General features: G+C 41.9%; 2 protein-coding genes across 2 annotated transcripts; one reads left to right on the forward strand and one right to left on the reverse strand.

Moving 5' to 3' along the window:
• Positions 1 to 17: 17 nt before the first annotated feature.
• On the forward strand, positions 18 to 17,518 carry LOC130196606 (histone-lysine N-methyltransferase SETD1B-A-like). Its single transcript, XM_056418883.1, has 17 exons — positions 18 to 2,148; positions 2,271 to 2,375; positions 2,465 to 2,735; positions 3,173 to 3,285; positions 3,425 to 4,471; positions 4,593 to 5,321; positions 5,424 to 5,540; positions 5,636 to 5,714; positions 5,817 to 6,007; positions 6,553 to 6,688; positions 6,776 to 7,177; positions 11,137 to 12,177; positions 12,939 to 13,105; positions 13,187 to 13,312; positions 14,289 to 14,408; positions 16,454 to 16,591; positions 16,703 to 17,518. The coding sequence occupies exons 1-17, from the start codon at positions 2,008 to 2,010 to the stop codon at positions 16,874 to 16,876; spliced, it is 5,097 nt and encodes a 1,698-aa protein (XP_056274858.1). The 5' UTR covers positions 18 to 2,007; the 3' UTR covers positions 16,877 to 17,518.
• On the reverse strand, positions 16,950 to 22,627 carry hpdb (4-hydroxyphenylpyruvate dioxygenase b). Its single transcript, XM_056418876.1, has 14 exons — positions 22,408 to 22,627; positions 22,219 to 22,245; positions 21,989 to 22,051; positions 21,680 to 21,784; positions 21,524 to 21,566; positions 20,789 to 20,871; positions 20,577 to 20,666; positions 20,376 to 20,479; positions 20,209 to 20,286; positions 18,764 to 18,926; positions 18,595 to 18,666; positions 18,389 to 18,511; positions 17,881 to 17,997; positions 16,950 to 17,771 (listed from the first exon to the last, which is right to left on the reverse strand). Exons 1-14 carry the CDS (start codon positions 22,408 to 22,410, stop codon positions 17,661 to 17,663), a joined length of 1,182 nt encoding a protein of 393 aa, XP_056274851.1. The 5' UTR covers positions 22,411 to 22,627; the 3' UTR covers positions 16,950 to 17,660.
• Positions 22,628 to 22,847: the final 220 nt, after the last annotated feature.

The following is a 22,847-nucleotide window of genomic DNA, read 5'->3' on the forward strand; positions in this document are numbered from 1 at the left end:
AACAGAAACAAATGTATTGTATACAAATGTATTTTAAAATATGATGTCAAAAGTAAAACCACACAGGAAATGTGTCCGGATATGCAGTGCGATAGTACTGCCGGTTATGAGCTTGCAACAAGTCTCACTCCTCCGCTCTCTGACCTGTTCTGACACTCTTGTCGCACATTAGCGCTTGTTTTGTTGGCCGAGAACTCTTAAGTATAGCACAGCATTGATTTTCCTTCTGACCTCTTCTGGTCAGAGTAGGGTTTTATTACCACACATTACTTGTTTAATAGTCGATATTACTTTTCAAAAGTAATTATAATGATGTAACATAAGTTGGGCCCAGAGGAGTTTGTGTACTTTGTCTTCTTGTACGTCTGCTTTGCCCCCAACGAGGATGCTATGATGTGATTATAATGCATAGGTCAAGACAGGAAATCATCCCAGTTAGATGTTGAGAAACTGAGAAGTTTTGATTTTGGGGACTAAATACCCTGAGCAAAAAATAATTGGGATAATATAGGTAAAATGTAGGTATATTTAAAAATGGAAATGAAATGCTTTCTGGAAAATGCACATCTTGAAGAGCTATAAAAAGCCCAGCCTTCTCTCAATGCCCTCCATCTGAATATCTCAAGTATTTAAACAGCCTCACATATAACTTAAAGTTATCCAATAATATATCTGTATATTCAATTATCTATTTCAGAAAAAATATCTGAAACACCACACTAAATATACTATTTTGTAAATGTTATATGATAAGATACAAGTTATTACACAAATTTGAGTATTTCACGTATATGTTATAATATAAATAATATATATGTATATATATATATATCTGTATTATATTTTGTATAATATGCTTACATTTATTCCATTTCTATCTATGTGTAAATATATTCTCCAAAGAAACTGGATCTACTTTGTCACATTATTACATTTTTATTCAAATGTTAACATATTTAATTCATCTATTTTATTCTATTTTTCTTTTTTGTATTTATATGGTACCAGGTTCTATATTTGATTTAGGCCTATTTATGTCATTCGATGAACTACAGCAGGGGTTCCCAAACTTTTTAGGCCACGCACCCCCTTCTACATCCCGACCGGGTTCACGCACCCCCAATCCCCCACACCTGAAAAAAAAATGCAACGGAATGCAAGAGTTGTTGACGGGGGGGGGGGGCGGCGTCGGAGCTCTGCGGCGACCACGATCGACGGATTGAGCACCCCTGCATTCAAACATTAAATAGCCGACAGTTTTTTTCAGCGTAAGAAATACGATGTGTGGCGAGAGTGCGTGAGTTAAGACCGAAATGACACTTGAGAGCCCTGAGAATGTTTAATATTAATTATTACACCATTAGACCACCATTACATTTTTCCTCTCGCGCACCCCCTAGAGGCAGCTCGCGCACCCCCAGGGGTGCGCGCACCACACTTTGGGAATCCCTGAACTACAGAGTTGTTATCTGTGATCATAGCTTAAACATGTCATCATAATAATTATTCATGACCATCTATAAAGTTTTGACTTTTTAGTCATGAATCGTCAACAAATGATTGTATTATAAACTCGTGGAAACACACCTGTCGTCTCTTAATCCACCTTCCTCAAACGGTGTGTGTTCTTCCGCCTCACGGAAGGATCTATATTCCGTCTCTGTCACCGAGCGGATGGATCCGACGTCCAACCTGTGCGACTAATTGTGCAAACACCGAACATCACAGCAGCTTTTCCACAATGTTGCTCCACCAAAGGATACAACTTTTGAACAGGTACGCAAGATACAATAGTTTTGTTCGACTTAACTTTGATTACTTTGACGTGTTCCGAGTCGCAACGGGTTATCTTTTCGGGAAAGATAACGTCCCAGGTGATGCTCTCCATCACCTGTTGGGGCGTGTTAACCTCCCGTGGCGGACGAACAGTAAGCTAGCGAACAGCGATATGCATCGTGCTCGCAATGACGGCTTATTGTGTTGTATTTCCAGGTTTTGACGAATGTAATGGAAAGCGAACAACAGACTACTGAGAGAGAAGAGACCCCGCCCAAGTTCTGGAGAAGTTGCAAGTTGATTATTGACCCCGCATTGACAAAAGGACTGTACAAAGTGTACCGTTACAACGGACAGCAGTTCAACATACCCGTGAGCACTTTGGAATACCTGTGTAGTGTCTGTGTTTCGCAGATAATTGCCTGTCAGCATACTTTCCCGCTTTAATATTGCGCCTTTCCATTCTGATGACGGTGTGTTGTTTACTCCGACAGGTGGAGGACTTAGGTCTGTTTCCTGTGGAGACAGTCAGAGATCCCCGCGTGTGCCGCCTGTGGAGCAAATCCAGGAAGACTGACCTTTTGATTTCTAAATTTAAGGTAATCTTTATAGACATATTAGATTATTATAGCAATACAAATACGTAATATATAGTAATACTAACACATGTTTACCTATGTCCTTTCAGCTTGATGAATGGTATGTTGGCCCTATTCCTCCCAAAGAAGTGACGTTTTCCAGGTTGAATGACAATGTGAGGGAGACGTTCTTGACTACGATGTGCAATAAATACGGGAACATTGAGGACGTGGAGATATTTTACAATCCTAAGAACAAGAAGCATTTAGGGGTCGCAAAGGTCGTCTTCGACACAGTGCAGGCTGCAAACGACGCTGTTCAGCACCTCCATGAGACGTCAGTGATGGGAAATATTATTCATGTGGAGATTGATCCTAAAGGTAATTAATTAGCAATACCTCACACTTTGTTTGATGTATTGTGACTCCTGCACCTCGAGCTAATCACTCGAAATCCAGACTGTTTGCTGTCCTGGCTCCTGATTGGTGGAACGAGCTCCCCACTGACATCAGGACAGCATAAAGTCTCTACACCTTTCGCCGGAAACTGAAACTATATCTGGATTAAAACACAGATTTGCACTTCAGTGGCACTTAAATAGCTCTTGTTATGGTACTTTTGTAGTTCGACTATGTTGAGGAAATGTTACTTTCTGTATTCTTGTTGTTCTTAGTTTGTACTCTAGGTTGAAATGCACTTACTGTGAGTCGCTTTGGATAAAAGCGTCTGCTAAATGACATGTAATGTTAAATTGAAAGTGTCAATATGAGTTTTGCTGAATTTGTTGATGAATAGTAATGAACACCACCTTCCTCAGGAGAAAAGAGAGCGCGGTATCTTCAGCTCCTTGTGTGTGGCCTTTACACGCCTTGGACGCTGCCAGTGGGCGGCAATGAGCAAGCTATTCAAAGCTTAATCGACAAATTGCTGGTAAAACTTTTAAAGCTGCTTACGATTGTGAAGTAATCGTATCTTCTATATCTATAAACCAGCAGTTACATTCATATTTATTCTCGGTACAATATTTCTCAGCGTTTATCTTGTTTCCTCTATTTTCCATCTGTTACAGGGCGGCCCAGCCACACAGCGCCGAGGGAGTCTCTCCAGCATCGCCACATCCCTCTCTCTGGACACAGCCTACTCCAGTATTTGGCAGGACACACCTTGCAGCTTTGGGCTTACGCCACGTTCTCAGGGAACCCCCCATACGCCGAGCTTGTCTGCAACTCCTCTCTCCCAGGACTCTTGCTACTCCAGTCTTCAGGCAACTCCAGTCCTGCAGGGAGAGCCCTCCACCTACAGTGTTCACAAACCTTTAAGACGTGAGCTCTGCCATCGTCAACCGGCGAGGAACCACAGGGGATCCGGCGAAGTCTCAGATTTCAACTTTGTTTTGAAGCATTGCCAACCACAGGCCCCACACCACGTCTCGTCCCAAATACAAGCGAGCAGTCAGCAACTTGCTCTGTGGGGTCACAATGCACACTCTTCTTCTCACAGGAATACAGAAGCTTCCTTTGACCTCGCCTCCCCCTGTCAGCAGTCCAGAGATGGGGTCGGCACTACCTCTCCGGCTTCACGTCAAAACCGCAATTCTTTTAGCATCATGAGCATTAATTTCACAGTCGACCGGCAGACAGCAGCATCCTCCCCACCCGATGACCATGCATGCATAAAAGACGTATCTCCATCTGCTGGTCACGGCTCCTCCAGTCGCCTCCAGCCAGTGGGAGAGAGTTTGGACTCACGCATTGAAAGTTTGCTCATAAACAGCCACATTTCTGACCCTTCATACTTTGATAGAAAGACTTTTGAGGCTGACTCTCAGGATAGCCCCACTTCCCCTTGCTCTGCAAATACCTCCCCTTTCTCGGATGACTCAGTTGTTGACACTCCGACATGTGACTTCCCAACGAGCCTCCAGCGCTCCTCCAATGATCTGGTGGACGTCAGCCCAACATCGCTCATTGAAAATGAAGAGGATGAAACTACTCGAGCTGTTATGTTTTTAACAAGAAACTCGGAGTCTGCATCTGATCTCACGCATTTTGAAAGGAAGGCTCACGCAAACAACGAAAAGGAGGATCAAAGGTTCCCGTCATTCTCATGTCCAGAGGTAACTCCTCCATATCTTTACATAAACACATTATCATAACACAAGTAGTAGTTATGTTAGTATAAAAGTATTTATATTGTGCCACAGATGTGTCACTTACATTTGTTTGTGACGTTCTCAGGACCGGCATGCAGCAAATGAGAATAAGGAGCACTCCAATAACAGACCTTCCAGACCTGCAGCACAGATCTCCTCTCGACCTCAGCCACTGTCCATTTCTCTCAATAGACCGACTCGACTCTGTCCCTCCAGAGCTCCTCCTGCCATCACATCGAGGTGCTTCCGTCCACCAGTCACCCATTTCCCTTTCCCCATTCCTCCCTTTCCCCAGTCTATTCCCCCTGGTCCACCTCGCCTGCCAAATGGCACCATCCCCATCCCACCTCCAGGCTGGATCCCACCTCCAGGCCATCAAACCGGCATCTCCATTCCCCCTCCACCTTTTCCAGCTCCACCATATATTCGTCCTGCACCAACTTTTCTTCGACCCCCTCCAGCTTTGATGGTGCCGCCCTTTGTTCCACCCTCTGGGCACACCTACCCATTCCCCATGCCTCCTGCAGTCCCTTTGGATCAGGGGAATCCTCCAGCGCATGGCAGTGCACCCTTCCCATTCCCTAGACCACCCTGGCTGCCTCCACCTTTTCTCAGGTTCAACCCCTTCGTGCCACCACCAGAATACCCACTTGTTTGGGAAAACCCTCACAAGGTCACAATAGATAAAGTGATAGAAGTCATCATGGATGAACTGAAGTCAATCATTAAGAAGGACATGACACGTAGGATGATTGAAGGGACCGCTTTCAAGGCCTTCGAGGACTGGTGGAGCTGCCAAGAAAAGAAAACAAAGGTAAGCTCTTTAATATCTCAGAAATTGGATCATGAAATAAAGACAAATACGTCTATGACCTTTTGGAGCCAATAGGTTCATTGTTATTGTGTAATTCCCAAGACACACGTACCTCCTTTGAAAAGTGGAGCGGCGAGTGTTGATGAGAGGAACAAACTAATAAATCCCCCCAGTCACATCAGTGGCCAGGGCAAAAAACCTCCACTGCCCTCCTTCAAGGTAAACTATTTAGTTTACTGTTATATGAAACACACCATATTTCATCCTCTGAGCGATGCATAAATTAATGTAATGGAAAATAACTTGCTATGCAGGTGAAAAGAAAAAGAGCCGATGATACTGCTACATCAGAAGAGATAGATAATGGCTCGTGTTCTACTCACGAAAGCTCAGGTTGGTGCTTTGAATGCAATTAACCCTCATTTACTACATTATTACTCATTTGGCTCTTCTAGACCGGAGCGTGATCAACTGTGTTGCTCTCTTTCCGCGAAGGTGTGAAACAGGGGGATGACAGAGTGAGACCTGCATCTCAGAGAGCCAAACGCAGACACGCAAGACCACACGGGCTTGAAAGTGATACTGATGATGACGGGAAAGATGGAGATAACATACTTCAAGATGATGACGCAACATCAGACAAAGTGGAGGCTATTGTGCCAGTTGATGAGGATCCTCAAAATCTGGTGAATATGGATTTTGATCCAAAAGAAGCCCGTAGTTTAGAGACAGTAACTTGTTCTCAGTTCTTGATACAAAATCAGCCATCAAATGAATTCATCACGTCTTGATCGGCTCTGATCGGTGAACAAAACTATCCTCATACAAAGTGTCAATGTGATAAACTATAGTCTATGTGCTAAGAGTATGACGTTGTTAACCCTTGTGTTGCCTTAGGGTCATTTTGACCCGAATCAATATTACACCCTCCCCTCGCCTTAGGATTAATTTGACCCCCCCAAATGTTAATGTCGTTGTTCTTTGGTAAAAACACAAACAACATAAAGTTCTCACCTTTAAACTTGGAAAACATAATTTAATTATTTTCTGGAGGTTTTAATTGTTTTGCTAAATTGAACCCAAAGGGTAAAAATATTGTAGTAAATAAATATAAGGGTAACGTGAACATTGAATCAAATGACCCATAGGCGGGGAGGGTGGCATTGGTGTAAACAAAATTCGGGTCAAAAAAAAGGTTAAGATTGTATAATATAACTTGTGCTCTAATTAGTGTGACAGAGATGGTGATGGTGGTGATGATGATGGTAATCACCCTGAGGAAGAAAAGGAGTTGGCACAAAGACACACAGAGGATAACGATGCTGTCATCTTCCAAACTCGTGATGGCGTGCAGTGCTCAGGTAGCGGTACGTTTAAAGGTCCTACAGTTTGAACATTGAACACTTTTGAATATTCACATGACATTATTTGTGTTTCTTTTTTCCCAATTCAAGATACTTTTTCCGAGAGCAGCTCCCCAGAGGACAGTGAGTACTCGTCAGACTTCGACTCCTCCGACTCGTTCTCGGGGAGCTGTGAGGACTCGTTCCACTCTGACCTCAGTCTGGAAGACGAAGAAACGGAGGAAGACTCCAGGTCTCGTGCGTGTATTGTCATATCGTCAGATGAAGAGTCGATGGAACTTGAGCCCCCCGTCACTCCGCCAGCCCCGCTGACCCCTGGTGCTCAGCTGGAGCTGGGCCTTCAGGACTGGTCCGACCCATTTCATAAGGAAACGGAGGAGAACCAGTACACTTCCTGTCAACGAGACACCTGCGACTCGGATCTCATGATCGAGCTCCGAACCAGCGAACCCCACAACCATCTACGGCCCCTGTCACCTATCGGACGTCCAGGTGCTGTATATTAATACAATATTTAAATAGTTGGTAACACTTTATCATAACCATTATCGACAACTGTTAAATTGATAATTCATTAAACTTTAGTTAATAGTTATTTTACTATGAACAAACAAGATAATTATACTTACCATTATATAATAACCTCTACAAATTATTAATAATGCTATGATTTATGTTATTTTAACAGTTTTATATACTTTATTAAGTGTTTGTTAACCACATATAAACATTATTTGGACGGCCATTATACCGTTGCAACTGCTGATTACAAGACTTTGACAATTGGTTATTAATAAATACTTTGTAAAGCATAAACATTATTTAGATACATAATACATTGTCAATTGTTAATAATTGGTTTCCAGTGCAGCTTTCTATGTAATCTTTAGAAATGTTTTACAAATGATTTCTTAAAGGTTTACAAATAATTTGGTAATCATGAACAAATACTTAATATTATATTAAATGTTAGAACGTGTGTGCAGCAACAAACTTTTAATATATATTTTAACAATATAATCACAATGTAATTCACAATTGTTCGGCTCCGAAAAGAGGACAAAATCAAAAGTAAAGGTTTACCAGACATGGCTGGACATAGATATTAAATATGAATCCTGAATGTGCATGATTGCCATGTTTACAGATCATGCTCGTAACTTTTGACAGCCATGCTCGCTGCTCTGCGAGGCCAGATGTAGGAACTCAGGAACATTTCAGCTAAATGCTCAAATCAGTCGCAGTCCAATGCCAGCATGTTGCTGTGGAGCAGGTTTAACGATGATCACGTTATAACATCTTAGCTTACTGCGTTAGCATGCTAGCACCACACACAAACTGAAGCTAAGGCGGAGGGGACTGTCATTAGTGTTGCAGGTGTTTTTTGTAAGTAGGTATAAGTATTGGACAAAAAAAAAAAAGTCACCTAATGATGGTTATTACAATGTATCCTCTGGTGCAAGGGTCAGGAACCTTTTTGACTGGGAGAGCCATAAAAGCCAAATATCTCTAAATATATTTTATTTCATTGAGAGCCATATAGTATTTTTAACGTATCATTTTAATGTGACATCTGGTGCTGCATGATGCTCGGGGGGGGACATGCTGTTGTGTAGATACGATCAATAACAGATGTTTTAGTTTCATAAAAGAACAAAGACGTCTTAAATTACTTCTGCTGTAATCTCGCGCGATAGAAAAAATTACAGGGTGGCGGGCGGAGATTTTTTTCTTTTTAAACTCAAAATTGTCTGGGAGCCATATGCCGTCACCGGAAGAGCCATATATGTGCTCTGGTGTGTACAATGTGTGTGAACAATGGAGCAAAAGCATTGAGAGAAAATAGTGGTGCAAGTATGACTTTGTAATACGTTATTGTTGTTATTTATCTGTGTAGCAGCCGAGCTACACCTTGATGTCGAGATGGAAAGCCCTGACTGGACGAAAGAGTCATTGGGGAACATAGAAAACCTGAGGCCTCTGACTCCTACTGGCTGCCTTCTGGACAGTGACCCGGACCTTCTGATAAGAAGCAAACCCACATCCCCGGCTGAGGAGGTGGAACGGCCACAAACACCCGGGAAGGGGATAGTGACTGAACTGGAAAGTGAGGACTCTGCCGATGAAGTCTTCTCCATCTCTCCAACAGGCACAGAGGTCAATCTAGCTTCCTCTGATCCCCCGGCCTCATACCCATCATACCAGGATATGCCCAAAACTCCTGGTCGAGAGGATGGACGTGGCTGGACACAGTCTCGCTCTGGTAGAGCTCCAGCAACGCCAGGCAGAGAGACGCCCATGTCATCAGGCAGCACAGTGATGTGCCCAACTCTCTGTAGCCCACTTCCTGTGCCATACCTGTCTAACAATCCATATGTCGCAGCCCCAAAGACTCCCGGAAGAGACATCATCCTACCCCAAAGAGCCGTCGTCCACAGAAGGAAAACACGCACGGTGGCAACCTCTCAGCCCCCGTTCTATGATTCTGTCGGACGCTCTCCCATCTCAGTGTCTTCTCCATGCAGCCTCTCCGGGTCTTCATCTGACTCCGCTGATGAAAAGGGCAGGTGGATCAATTCAGGTGTGAAAAAGAAGCCCTTGCAGGGACTGGAGAACATGCCTGGGCTCCTGGAGGAGGGGAACAGTAGAGAAACAGAGAGATCCTCATTAAGGAGGAAACAATGGAGGAGGCTAAAGAGGTCTAGAATCCAGCATCGGCAGAGGTCACTGAAAAGAATCGACGGCTCTCTTCCCTCGCACAGTCCTCTTCACAGGTGGCGTTCACTGTGCAAAGAGAGGAGGATGGAACTTGAGCCCCGTCACTCCGCCAGCCCGCTGACCCCTGGTGCTCAGCTGGAGCTGGGCCTTCAGGACTGGTCCGACCCATTTCATAAGGAAACGGAGGAGAACCAGTACACTTCCTGTCAACGAGACACCTGCGACTCGGATCTCATGATCGAGCTCCGAACCAGCGAACCCCACAACCATCTCGGCCCCTGTCACCTATCGGACGTCCAGGTGCTGTATATTAATACAATATTTAAATAGTTGGTAACACTTTATCATAACCATTATCGACAACTGTTAAATTGATAATTCATTAAACTTTAGTTAATAGTTATTTTACTATGAACAAACAAGATAATTATACTTACCATTATATAATAACCTCTACAAATTATTAATAATGCTATGATTTATGTTATTTTAACAGTTTTATATACTTTATTAAGTGTTTGTTAACCACATATAAACATTATTTGGACGGCCATTATACCGTTGCAACTGCTGATTACAAGACTTTGACAATTGGTTATTAATAAATACTTTGTAAAGCATAAACATTATTTAGATACATAATACATTGTCAATTGTTAATAATTGGTTTCAGTGCAGCTTTCTATGTAATCTTTAGAAATGTTTTACAAATGATTTCTTAAAGGTTTACAAATAATTTGGTAATCACGAACAAATACTTAATATTATATTAAATGTTAGAACGTGTGTGCAGCAACAAACTTTTAATATATATTTTAACAATATAATCACAATGTAATTCACAATTGTTCGGCTCCGAAAAGAGGACAAAATCAAAAGTAAAGGTTTACCAGACATGGCTGGACATAGATATTAAATATGAATCCTGAATGTGCATGATTGCCATGTTTACAGATCATGCTCGTAATTTTTAACAGCCATGCTCGCTGCTCTGCGAGGCCAGATGTAGGAACTCAGGAACATTTCAGCTAAATGCTCAAATCAGTCGCAGTCCAATGCCAGCATGTTGCTGTGGAGCAGTTTTAACGATGATCACGTTATAACATCTTAGCTTACTGCGTTAGCATGCTAGCACCACACACAAACTGAAGCTAAGGCGGAGGGGACTGTCATTAGTGTTGCAGGTGTTTTTTGTAAGTAGGTATAAGTATTGGACAAAAAAAAAAAAGTCACCTAATGATGGTGCTAGATGAAAAGTCAGAGGATCAAAGTTATTATAATGTATCCTCTGGTGCAGGGGTCAGGAACCTTTTTGACTGGGAGAGCCATAAAAGCCAAATATCTCTAAATATATTTTATTTCATTGAGAGCCATATAGTATTTTTAACGTATCATTTTAATGTGACATCTGGTGCTGCATGATGCTCGGGGGGGGACATGCTGTTGTGTAGATACGATCAATAACAGACGTTTTAGTTTCATAAAAGAACAAAGACGTCTTAAATTACTTCTGCTGTAATCTGGCGCGATAGAAAAAATTACAGGGTGGCGGGCGGAGATTTTTTTCTTTTTAAACTCAAAATTGTCTGGGAGCCATATGCCGTCACCGGAAGAGCCATATATGCTCTGGTGTGTACAATGTGTGTGAACAATGGAGCAAAAGCATTGAGAGAAAATAGTGGTGCAAGTATGACTTTGTAATATGTTGTTGTTGTTGTTATTTATCTGTTTAGCAGCCGAGCTACACCTTGATGTCGAGATGGAAAGCCCAGACTGGACGGAAGAGTCATTGGGGAAGATAGACAACCTGAGGCCTCTGACTCCTACTGGCTGCCTTCTGGACAGTGACCCGGACCTTCTGATAAGAAGCAAACCCACATCCCCGGCTGAGGAGGTGGAACGGCCACAAACACCCGGGAAGGGGATAGTGACTGAACTGGAAAGTGAGGACTCTGCCGATGAAGTCTTCTCCATCTCTCCAACAGGCACAGAGGTCAATCTAGCTTCCTCTGATCCCCCGGCCTCATACCCATCATACCAGGATATGCCCAAAACTCCTGGTCGAGAGGATGGACGTGGCTGGACACAGTCTCGCTCTGGTAGAGCTCCAGCAACGCCAGGCAGAGAGACGCCCATGTCATCAGGCAGCACAGTGATGTGCCCAACTCTCTGTAGCCCACTTCCTGTGCCATACCTGTCTAACAATCCATATGTCGCAGCCCCAAAGACTCCCGGAAGAGACATCATCCTACCCCAAAGAGCCGTCGTCCACAGAAGGAAAACACGCACGGTGGCAACCTCTCAGCCCCCGTTCTATGATTCTGTCAGACGCTTTCCCATCTCAGTGTCTTCTCCATGCAGCCTCTCCGGGTCTTCATCTGACTCCGCTGATGAAAAGGGCAGGTGGATCAATTCAGGTGTGAAAAAGAAGCCCTTGCAGGGACTGGAGAACATGCCTGGGCTCCTGGAGGAGGGGAACAGTAGAGAGACAGAGAGATCCTCATTAAGGAGGAAACAATGGAGGAGGCTAAAGAGGAGGTCTAGAATCCAGCATCGGCAGAGGTCACTGAAAAGAATCGACGGCTCTCTTCCCTCGCACAGTCCTCTTCACAGGTGGCGTTCACTGTGCAAAGAGAGGAGGATCCTTCATAGTGTTTGGAAGGAGGGCCTGGATGAAGAAGATGAGAGGCTGCTGCAGTGTGCATATGAAAGGCTGCAAGCGCAACATAATGGCTTTAGGTGGATCACTGACACCCTGTGGATACCTCACCCTCATATCCTTTTGAACAGTTTCATGTGGAGATGTAATGAGATCAAAGTCAGTTTACAGAAAGTGAACTCAGTAACTGATAATGTTTTGATAGATTTGATCATCGTTCCATACACAAACTAGAACGGGCACTCGGTAGAGCGCATGCCTTCGCATATCACAAGATTGGGCATTGAATTATGAACATTTTGGCATTAGTTGCATGCCAATTGGATAAAAATTGACCGTGCTATGGTAAAAAGAAGATTTTGACCTTTTCATGACCTTGACCTTTGACCCGATTGATCCCAAAATCCAATCAAATGGTCCCCGGATAATAACCAATCATCTCACCAAATTTCATGCGATTCAAGAAGATTTTGACCTTTTCATGACCTTGACCTTTGACCCAATCGATCCCAAAATCTAATCAAATGGTCTCCGGATAATAACCAATCATCCCACCAAATTTAATGTGATTCGGTTTAATACTTTTTGTATTATGCGAGTAACACGCATACAAATAAATAAATAAATACACGGCGATCAAAACATAACCTTCCGCATTTTCAATGCGAAGGTAATAACTGAAATGTATTCCCTAATTGAACATGTTTTTTTAATCCTAATATCTAAGAAAACAATCAACCCGTAACAATGAAACGAAAGCCAATATAATGTCGTTAAGTATCACGTGAACAGTAATGTTGCATATTCCTTGGATGGGGTTGCCATTGAACCATCAATTTAAGTAATCTGTGCTTTTCATCCTTAACTGCTGCTCACTGACAAAAATCCTCCCAGAGGAGAGCGGGGAGCAGAAATCCTGGCAGCCCAAACACCGGACCGGCTCCGCTCGCAGTGAAGGGTTCTACAGAATTAGCAAGAAAGATAAAATGGAATACCTCAAGAACACAAATCTCGCTTCTGAGCTTCCATCTACAAGTACTCAGGTATTAGTGAGAGGAGACGGTGGCGATCTCTCTGCCTAGTTTATTCCATTCTGTGCTTAACATCAACATATATTTCACCAGGGGATGTGCATCCCGGCCCAGCAATCGGTCTCACTGCGCGCGGGATCGGACTTCAGGTCCGAACAGCGCCGCCTGCTGTCCTCATTCAGCTGTGATAGCGACCTGGTCAAGTTCAACCAGCTGAAGGTAAGTCATTGGATAACTACACTCAACGACCGGCCAACAACAACTGCGAGGGTTTCATAAACTGCGGTTTACTGCGCGTACTTTATTTACCTGAATAGAAAAATAAATAAATGGAACAATCTTTTTTATCAGTGTGCAAGTCCAGATCTGTTTAATATAAATATGTGTATATCCCATCAGATGTATGTATGTGTGTGAGTGCGTGTGTGTGTGTGTGTGTTTGTACACTACCGTTCAAAAGTTTGGGGTCACTTAGAAATGTCTTTATTTTTCAAAGAAAAGCACTGTTTTTTCAATAAAGATAACATTAATCAAAAATACACACTATACATTGTTAATGTGGTAAATGACTATTCTCGGTGGAAGTGTCTGGTTTCTAATGAAATATCTCCAGAGGTGTATAGAGGCCCATTTCCACCAACTATCACTCCAGTGTTCTAATGGTACATTGTGTTTGCTAATCGCCTTAGAAGACTAATGTCTGATTAGAAAACCCTTGTGCAATTATGTTAGCACAGCTGAAAACAGTTATGCTGGTGATATAAGCTATACAACTGGCCTTCCTTTGAGCTTGAAGTTTGAAGAACAAAATTAATACTTCAAATATTAATCATTATTTCTAACCTTGTCAATATCTTGACTATATTTTCTATTCAATTTTCAATTCATTTGATAAATAAAAGTGAGTTTTCATGGAAGACACGAAATTGTCTGGATGACCCCAAACTTTTGAACGGTAGTGTATGTATGTATGTATGTGTGTGAGAGTGTGTGTGTGTGTATATTCAGACGGTTTCCTTTTACAATAACAGCGGATGTGATCTGTTTGTTTTGTTGTGGTCAGGCTGGTCTGCCTGAGGTGGCAGACGGTGATGACTGATTAGCTGACAGGAGTAAACTGTCATGTCAGTGTGTGTGCAGTTGAAGCCCGTCCTAACAAATGTCACATGCCTTATTTTGTCACGATATATATCAGTTCCGAAAGAAGAGGATCCGTTTCAGCCGGAGTCATATTCACGAGTGGGGCCTGTTTGCAATGGAGCCAATAGTCGCCGATGAGATGGTGATTGAGTACGTGGGCCAAATCATCAGACAGGTAAGACCAACTTAAACTAATTACAAAGGTTTGGAAATAAATTCATAATGCACTCACCCTTGGTACCAACTATGTGTGTGTGTGTGTGTGTGTGACACTGTACATTTAGTAACACAAGATATGATTGCTAATTACCTTCGCATTGAAAATGCCGGAAGGTTATGTTTTGATCGCCGTGTATTTATTTATTTATTTGTATGCGTGTTATTCGCAAATCTCAAAAAGTATTGAACCGAATCGCATGAAATTTGGTGGGATGATTGTTTATTATCCGGGGACCAGTTGATTAGATTTTGGGATCGATCGGGTCAAAGGTCAAAGGTCATGAACAGGTCAAAATCTTTCGCAGAACTCAAAAAGTATTGAACCGAATCGCATGAAATTTGGTGGGATCATTGTTTATTATCCGGGGACTAGTTGATTAGATTTTGGGATCGATCGGGTCAAAGGTCATGAACAGGTCAAAATCTTTCGCAGAACTCAAAAAGTATTGAACCGAATCGCATGAAATTTGGTGGGATGATTGTTTATTATCCGGGGACTAGTTGATTAGATTTTGGGATCGATCGGGTCAAAGGTCAAGGTCAAAGGTCATGAACAGGTCAAAATGTTCTTGAATCGCCTGAAATTTGGTGGGATGATTGTTTATTATCCGGGGACCAGTTGACTAGATTTTGGGATCGATCGGGTCAAAGGTCAAGGTCAAAGGTCATGAACAGGTCAAAATGTTCTTGAATCGCCTGAAATTTGGTGGGATGATTGGTTATTATCCGGGGACCATTTGATTAGATTTTGGGATCAATCGGGTCAAAGGTCAAGGTCATGGAAAGGTCAAACTCTTTTTTTACCATAGCACGATACATTTTTGTCCAATTGGCATGCAACTAATGCCAAAATGTTCATAATTCAATGCCCAATCTTGTGATATGCGAAGGTATGCGCTCTACCGAGTGCCCATTCTAGTTGTTTCCTGCTTTAATCGCAAACAGCTGATCTGCTCCTCTCTCTCTCTCAAAACTCCCTGTGGCCGCATATTAAGCTGCTCTTATTTTACCATGTTTCTCTTAACCCTCCTGTTGCCTTAGGGTCAATTTGACCCCATTCAATGTTTAACCCTCCTGTTACCTTTATATTTACTGACATATTTTACACTCGGGGTCAATTTGACCCCAGCAATTAAAACCTCCAGAAAATTATTAGAATTAATATTGTTTTCCAAGTTTAAGTGTGAGGTACTTTATGTTTGTTTGTTGACTACCTAAATAGCCCTTTAAATATATAAAAAAGTTGATATTTCGTATATGTTTGACACAGTGAAAAACAGCCTGGGGTCAAATTGACCCGAAAGAACACCGACATTAAACATTGAATGGGGTCAAATTGACCCTAAGGTAACAGGAGGGTTAAACATTGAATGGGGTCAAATTGACCCTAAGGTAACAGGAGGGTTAAACATTGAATGGGGTCAAATTGACCCTAAGGTAACAGGAGGGTTAATATGGATACATGTGTTCGCGGGTAAACTTGTCTTTGGCCATTTCCATATGCTAGCAGGCGTACTGCGAGCACAAAGCGTGTGTGTGGCATTTTGCAAGTTGTTTTCTTACAATACACACATCCACAGATATGGAAAGTGTAACGGCCCCAGGGGCAGCTAACCTGCTTCAGCTCAATTCTTAATGTAAACATTCACATATTAATATTATTACACCAGGTTAGAGGGTCCTTTTTACCATTGACATCATTAGTTCTCTGAGAATCTCATTTATATCCAGGCAGTATTGGTATTGTAACGGACTTATCTCGAATCAAATTCATATAGAGTTGGAATGGGAATCAAATTGATTCAGGAAATGCGCAGCAGTACCCAGCCTTAGTAACAAATGTCACTGTCAAGCTTTTTAGCAATCTGTTTTTCCCCTGACTTGGCCCAGTGGGCCACTGGGACATACTGGTTATTCTGGGTATTTTCAAAGAGTGTGCGAAGGGTGAAAGTGATAAACAACACTCGCATGAATCGGCACATCTGTTATCTGTCTCCCTAGGTCATCGCTGACATGAGGGAGCAGAGATACGAGGAGGAGGGCATTGGAAGCAGCTATTTGTTCCGGGTTGATCAGGACACCATCATTGATGCTACGAAACTTGGGAACTTAGCCAGGTTCATAAACCACAGCTGCAGCGTGAGTAAGAGCCGGCAGGCTGTGGTTCATGAGATAAAAGTGATTCGAATTTTGATTTTTTTTTTCATAAGCTCGATAATGCAAAATACACCTTTGATTTTTTTCTCGCAGCCCAACTGTTATGCAAAGATCATCAGCGTGGAGTCTCAGAAGAAGATCGTGATATACTCCCGACAGCCGATACGCATCAATGAAGAGATCACGTACGACTACAAGTTCCCCATCGAGGACACAAAGATTCCCTGTTTGTGTGAATCAGACAGCTGCCGCGGCTCCTTGAACTAATCTCTGAGGAAGAGATCTGATTATGACTCGATCCAAAGTCACCTGAGGGACAGTACAATGAAAACCAAGGGCCTGAAGATGCATCAAAAAAGCCATTTCAATACTCAAACCTGGACAGTCTGGAGGCCAAACAGGAGCTCATGACATCAGTGCAGGCGAGTGGCGGCTCAGTGAATTATGACTTAATAAACTGTCCTAAACAGCATGCAAGACAGTTATGGATTATCAATGGAGGTCAAGCATGACATTATTGTGTGCCCCCCTCAAGTACTGGAAACCACTGTTTAGACTAAATACTACAATACAAAACAGGACATTTGTATGTAAATTACAGTTTATAAACACAAATTTGACGCATTGCGATTGTTGCCTCTTCCCAAAAAGGCCTTTGTTACAATGAAAGGTCCGTTGACCTTCTAGTCCAGATAACAAATGTGTAAAGTTAAATGTTTTCGTTTATGAGAGCTTAAACTGTGTTTTGCTTGAGTCAAGCTTGTGTCAATAATATTATTTTTTGTTGCTAACATTTTATAAAAAAGAAAGTGTTGCATTATGGTTACGTTGTGATTAAATGAGGTACGTTTTGACAGATACAATATATGTTACATTGGAATAAAACATGCAAGTCACAAAAAAACAACACCCGTTGCACATTATTATTGTGTATCTCACAATATCAAAGCATTGATGTGGCACGTACTACAAGTTAAGCGTCTCTTCATCGTTCATTGATAGTTATTCAGACTTTCCCTAACTGTAAAGTAATTGCAATACGGCGATCACGTCACATGTTCTTGGAAACTCCATTTGGTGTCAGGATCGTCAGATTTCCCCGAGCGTGCTGTTCTGCTTCGATGGCTTCAAAAAGAGCCTTGAAGTTCCCGGCGCCAAAGCCCTGGGGAGAAATACATCAAAACGTGCATCAGATGTTTCATAGGAAGCACAATAAGGTGCTTTATATTTCCTATCCCTCGTAAAAGTGATCTATCCAGTGGCGCCCTCACCTGGTGGTTGTGTCTCTGAATGACTTCCAAGAACACGGTGGGGCGATCCTGAACTGGCTTAGTGAAGATCTGAAGTAAATAGCCATTGTCGTCGTAGTCCACCAAGATCTTCAGCTCCTGGACACGAGTAAGGTCACAAGAGAACATGTGTTAGCTGTACTTCATTCATCCACTTAGTTTGATTGACGCTGAATAGCTGACTGGACATTTTGTTAGATAGATAGATAGATACTTTATAAATCCCCAAGGGGAAATTTGTCGTAGCAGTAGCAGCACCAATAAACTAAACGCACAAGAATAAAATATAAAAAACAGGGATGAAAGATATAGATATACTGTATACAAGAAGTATACAAAGTAAAATATAAATGTATATATACAACATATATGCATACACAATACACAATACTAATGACAAATTAAATTAAATATTAAATATATTAAATCATTACAGCAGCGGATGCAAAGGATGTTCTCAGACTCTAGACGACATGAAAAGAGTTCTGACCTGCAGAACATCCAGGTCCTCTGAGATTGTGACCTTTGAGTCTTTCAAGTTCTCCCTGAGTAGGTGGTAATAGGTGTCTGGCACACACATGAACTCCGTCCCACGCTCCTTTAGGTTACGGATCTACAATTAAGGGATTCATCACAGATGTATTGATGCTGTGTGTCGCAATACATCCACAAAGCCAAAGTGATTTGTAGACTTACTGCAGTGATGATATCTGATGTGTTCATGGCTATATGTTGCACTCCTGGACCTCCGTAGTACTCCACATATTCCTGTGAGTGAAAATGAACGGAAAGGATACAGTTACTTTACCATTATTGTGCAAGTAAATGGTTTCTAGTCCACATATGAAAGGGGAAAGAACATTGCCTGGATTTGAGACTTTCTCTTCCCCATGGCAGGCTCGTTGATGGGCATCTTCACCGTCTCCTCGTAGTTTGCCACGACAATAGAGTTCAGGGCACTAAACTCCGTCTGAAGCTGCTTGTCGTCGACGGACCAGAAGCGGTGGAAGAGAAGGTTTCTTTGATACCTGTTGGAACGCAAACCAGAGATCAAGACCTGCAGGTCAAAGGTCAATATGAGGTCCAACGCACTCAAAGTGTTAACACGTGTGTTAAATCATTTCTAATGTTTCATGTTTTTTTCTGGTGCAGAGTCAACACAAGTGTTTTTTTATTGTTTACATGCCCATAACTGATGCTTTTATCATTCCATGATCTAAATTGGAGACGTGCAGCCTGCTAGACATGAGTGATGTGTTTTTATTAGTTAAGAGCCAGTTCAATGAGGCTCTTCCCATTTCTAAGATTTCCAGCGTAAGTTACACCCCTTTTCCCAGGATCAACCAATGAGCTTGCTCATTTAGAGAACTCCCTTTCCCCGCCTTCATCTGACGGAGGACAAACAAGATCCAGATGTGGAAAACTACTGAAAACCCGTGAAATGCAAAGTCATCCTGATCACCGACTCGAGCCGAGTTACGTAAGAACACCCTTTGACTCTTCTCTGAGCAAGTATGTTGTTACCTTCGCATTGAAAATGCCGGAAGGTTATGTTTTGATCGCCGTGTATTTATTTATTTATTTATTTATTTAATTTATTTATTTGTATGTGTGTTATTCGCAAATCTTGAACCGAATCGCATGAAATTTGGTGGGATGATTGTTTATTATCCGGGGACCAGTTGATTAGATTTTGGGATCGATCGGGTCAAAGGTCAAAGGTCATGAACAGGTCAAAATCCTTCGCAGAACTCAAAAAGTATTGAACCGAATCGCATGAAATTTGGTGGGATCATTGTTTATTATCCGGGGACCAGTTGATTAGATTTTGGGATCGATCGGGTCAAAGGTCATGAACAGGTCAAAATCTTTCGCAGAACTCAAAAAGTATTGAACCGAATCGCATGAAATTTGGTGGGATGATTGTTTATTATCCGGGGACCAGTTGACTAGATTTTGGGATCGATCGGGTCAAAGGTCAAGGTCAAAGGTCATGAACAGGTCAAAATGTTCTTGAATCGCCTGAAATTTGGTGGGATGATTGGTTATTATCCGGGGACCATTTGATTAGATTTTGGGACCAATCGGGTCAAAGGTCAAGGTCATGGAAAGGTCAAACTCTTTTTTTTACCATAGCACGATACATTTTTGTCCAATTGGCATGCAACTAATGCCAAAATGTTCATAATTCAATGCCCAATCTTGTGATATGCGAAGGTATGCGCTCTACCGAGTGCCCATTCTAGTTGTCACATGTGACACACTGCATGCTTTTATACTCTCTAAAAGAAGTGGCTGATAGTCCTTTACCATTCCACCACTGGGACCATCTCATCATATGGTTGGTTTCCCACAACGTGATCAATGAAGTTCAGTTTTCCACTTGGTCTGCACGGAAGAAAAAGCACACACACATAAGCTGCAATGACGTCTTCACCGTCTTATAAACATCATAACAATGACTTCTGTACACTCACAGTTTGTCGAGTAAGGGGTCCTTGAAGATCGGGGGCTGGAAGCCCGGCAGAAACAACCCGCTGTATCCGGCCCTCTCCACAAACGTGTGCGTGGTGTCACCATACTGCAGCAAACATCAGCAAGTCTACAATTATTTCCCCCTACATTTTAACTTATTATATTATGTACTTAATTGAAATGTACATTTATAGGATTCCTACCGTTTGAAGCACGGCCAGCCTGACTTTACCACACTTGTCCTCCAGGGTGCGGGGCTCCTTTACAATAATTGCGCCTCGCTCTCTGGCTTTCTGTGAGCAAGAATATTTGGTCAGTGAAAATATGACTTTAATAGAATCATTGAGAGCAATTTATTGTAATCTCAAAAGTAAAACTTCTTTTAGAAAATAGCTTTGAATGCACTTGAATGTACCTGCACAAGGAAGTCACAGTCCTGCACTGTAAAGGCAACGTCCTTCACTCCATCCCCATGTTTGACTAAATGATCGCCCATCTCTGAGAAGAGAAGAGAACGCATTTCTTCATGTTAATATGCATTCTCATCTCTTCATGTGTGTCTAGAATTATGATTGCAATTTGTTGTGGGATGTTTTATTGGGATGACTGGTTAACAAAACCTTTCTGAGCACACTGAGAGGGATGGCTTGGATTTAATTTGACAAAAACAAGTCCGGATATATCATGAAATGTTTTGCATAGCCAGCTATGGTAGCCAGCTGGCAATTTAAATTGTCTAAATTATAATTTTTTAAGGGACAAATAACAGTAAGACTGATGAAGCCATTTCATAGTATTAAGAAGAATTAATATGAAATCCAGAGTTTGGTTTGCCAAAACCTGAGTTTTTTGTTGTTTTTTATTTTAAATTTATTTAACCAGGAAATGCCTCATTGAGATTAAAAATCTCCTTTTCAAGAGTGTCCTGGCCAAGTTGTGGCCACTCTTCTTTTTGCTCTCTCAAAGAAATTGTTTTATATTCTTGGAATTGTAACTTTAAAACATGTTTTCCTTCTGCATGCCAGGCAAATTGTTGATGAAAACGAGTATTTCAAACTTTAAAATGATAGTTTCCTCTTTATTTAGTATGTATTGTTAATAGTGACATGTGACATTTTGAGAAACACAAATAACTACTTCCGCTACGTACCTTTGTTCCCAGGGTTGAGGGCAGATGAGAACACATAAATGATCTGTGAAATACAAAGAGAAAACATGAACTACTCCTTCTCTCTCATTTACTCTGTACAACGTCACCATTTGAGTCCAACATAGCTATTTATTCCAGGCTCTGACGATTCTTTACCTTTCCCTGTTTGACTGCATGGGACACCACATCACGGCTGTCTGTCTCCAAACCCTGGTAGGCCAGAGGCTCAAATCCCAGCTTGTTGCAGTAATATGATGCAGCCTGTTGAAGACGAGGATTAATATACAACAGAGAAGCACGGGAATGTATCCTATTCAACGTTAGAGTTAACTGACATTGAGCATGACTTCAAACGATTGGTCTTACACTTCGTGATAGCTCCATCTCCCAGTGGCTCGTGAGTTTACACATACAGATGGTCAGAAAATAAATTGAATGTGTCCAAATTCAACTGGACTAACTCACCTGTTTGGCATTTCCAACCCAGAATGTAATGTGATCAAAGCAGAGGAAGCTCCCCTGATCATGCTAAGGACAAGAACAAATATTTAGCTTCGGTCCTCTGTAGTCCCAATGATCAATACCCCTTCTTTCTTTGAAGAAAATCAAAGAGAAGGTTGAAGTAAAGAATGCATATTAAAAGGGGAAGACAATCTACAGCTAAATGAATACAAACAAAAGTTTTATTAGCTTACCTTTTCGCCTTTGTCTGTGTATGTTGTCTATAATCAAAAAAGCACACCATTATATTACAAAGAAATACAACAGCCACGATGAGGACATTGGCAGATGTCATGACCGTGCACACACAGAGTCTCTTTATCCCAGTTAACAATGAGACAAGAAGTTATCTGAAAATTATTCAACAGTCAAATGTAACTCACCATCTTGCTCCTGGTTACGTGAATGTCAGAATGAAATCAGCCAAGAATTTCTGAATTTAAAAGCTGAGTGGGAAGTTTCTAGATCAACACCCACCGGTGAGGGGGAGATATTCGAGTCGAGGGAGGAGGAGGAGGAGGAGTGATAGTACTGAAACAATGACTACTTGGGAACATATGTTGACATATAGGTCTGAATATACCTCATTATCACTTAATTCACTGACACTCATTTAGTTTTTCATATTTAAAAGCATCTCTTCATAGTCCATCCTAAATACAAAACAAGTTTTTCACCGAGATTTAGAAATACAATTCTTTTCCCCCCAGAAGGCCGCCATGTGTTAGTGGTTAGTAGTGAGAGGAGGTTCACTCATGCAGGACTCTCATTGGCCCGCTGAGGTTGAGCTGAGTGAACACTTAAAAATGTCCCCCCCCCCCCC

The sequence above is a fragment of the Pseudoliparis swirei genome, chromosome 7 (genome assembly GCF_029220125.1).
Source record: "Pseudoliparis swirei isolate HS2019 ecotype Mariana Trench chromosome 7, NWPU_hadal_v1, whole genome shotgun sequence".
Classification (NCBI taxonomy): domain Eukaryota; kingdom Metazoa; phylum Chordata; class Actinopteri; order Perciformes; family Liparidae; genus Pseudoliparis; species Pseudoliparis swirei.

What these genes read in the sequence shown, in the direction of transcription:
- LOC130196606 (XM_056418883.1), top strand. Translation starts at nt 2,008, where the DNA reads ATGGAAAGCGAACAACAGACTACTGAGAGAGAAGAGACCCCGCCCAAG. An exon ending in TTCTACTCACGAAAGCTCAG is followed by an intron (nt 5,715 to 5,816) that starts GTTGGTGCTTTG and finishes CTTTCCGCGAAG; the next exon opens with GTGTGAAACAGGGGGATGAC. An exon ending in TGGGCCAAATCATCAGACAG is followed by an intron (nt 14,409 to 16,453) that starts GTAAGACCAACT and finishes CTGTCTCCCTAG; the next exon opens with GTCATCGCTGACATGAGGGA.
- hpdb (XM_056418876.1), bottom strand. An exon ending in ACACAGACAAAGGCGAAAAG is followed by an intron (nt 22,052 to 22,218) that starts GTAAGCTAATAA and finishes TCTTGTCCTTAG; the next exon opens with CATGATCAGGGGAGCTTCCT. An exon ending in AGAGAAAGTCTCAAATCCAG is followed by an intron (nt 18,667 to 18,763) that starts GCAATGTTCTTT and finishes TTTCACTCACAG; the next exon opens with GAATATGTGGAGTACTACGG.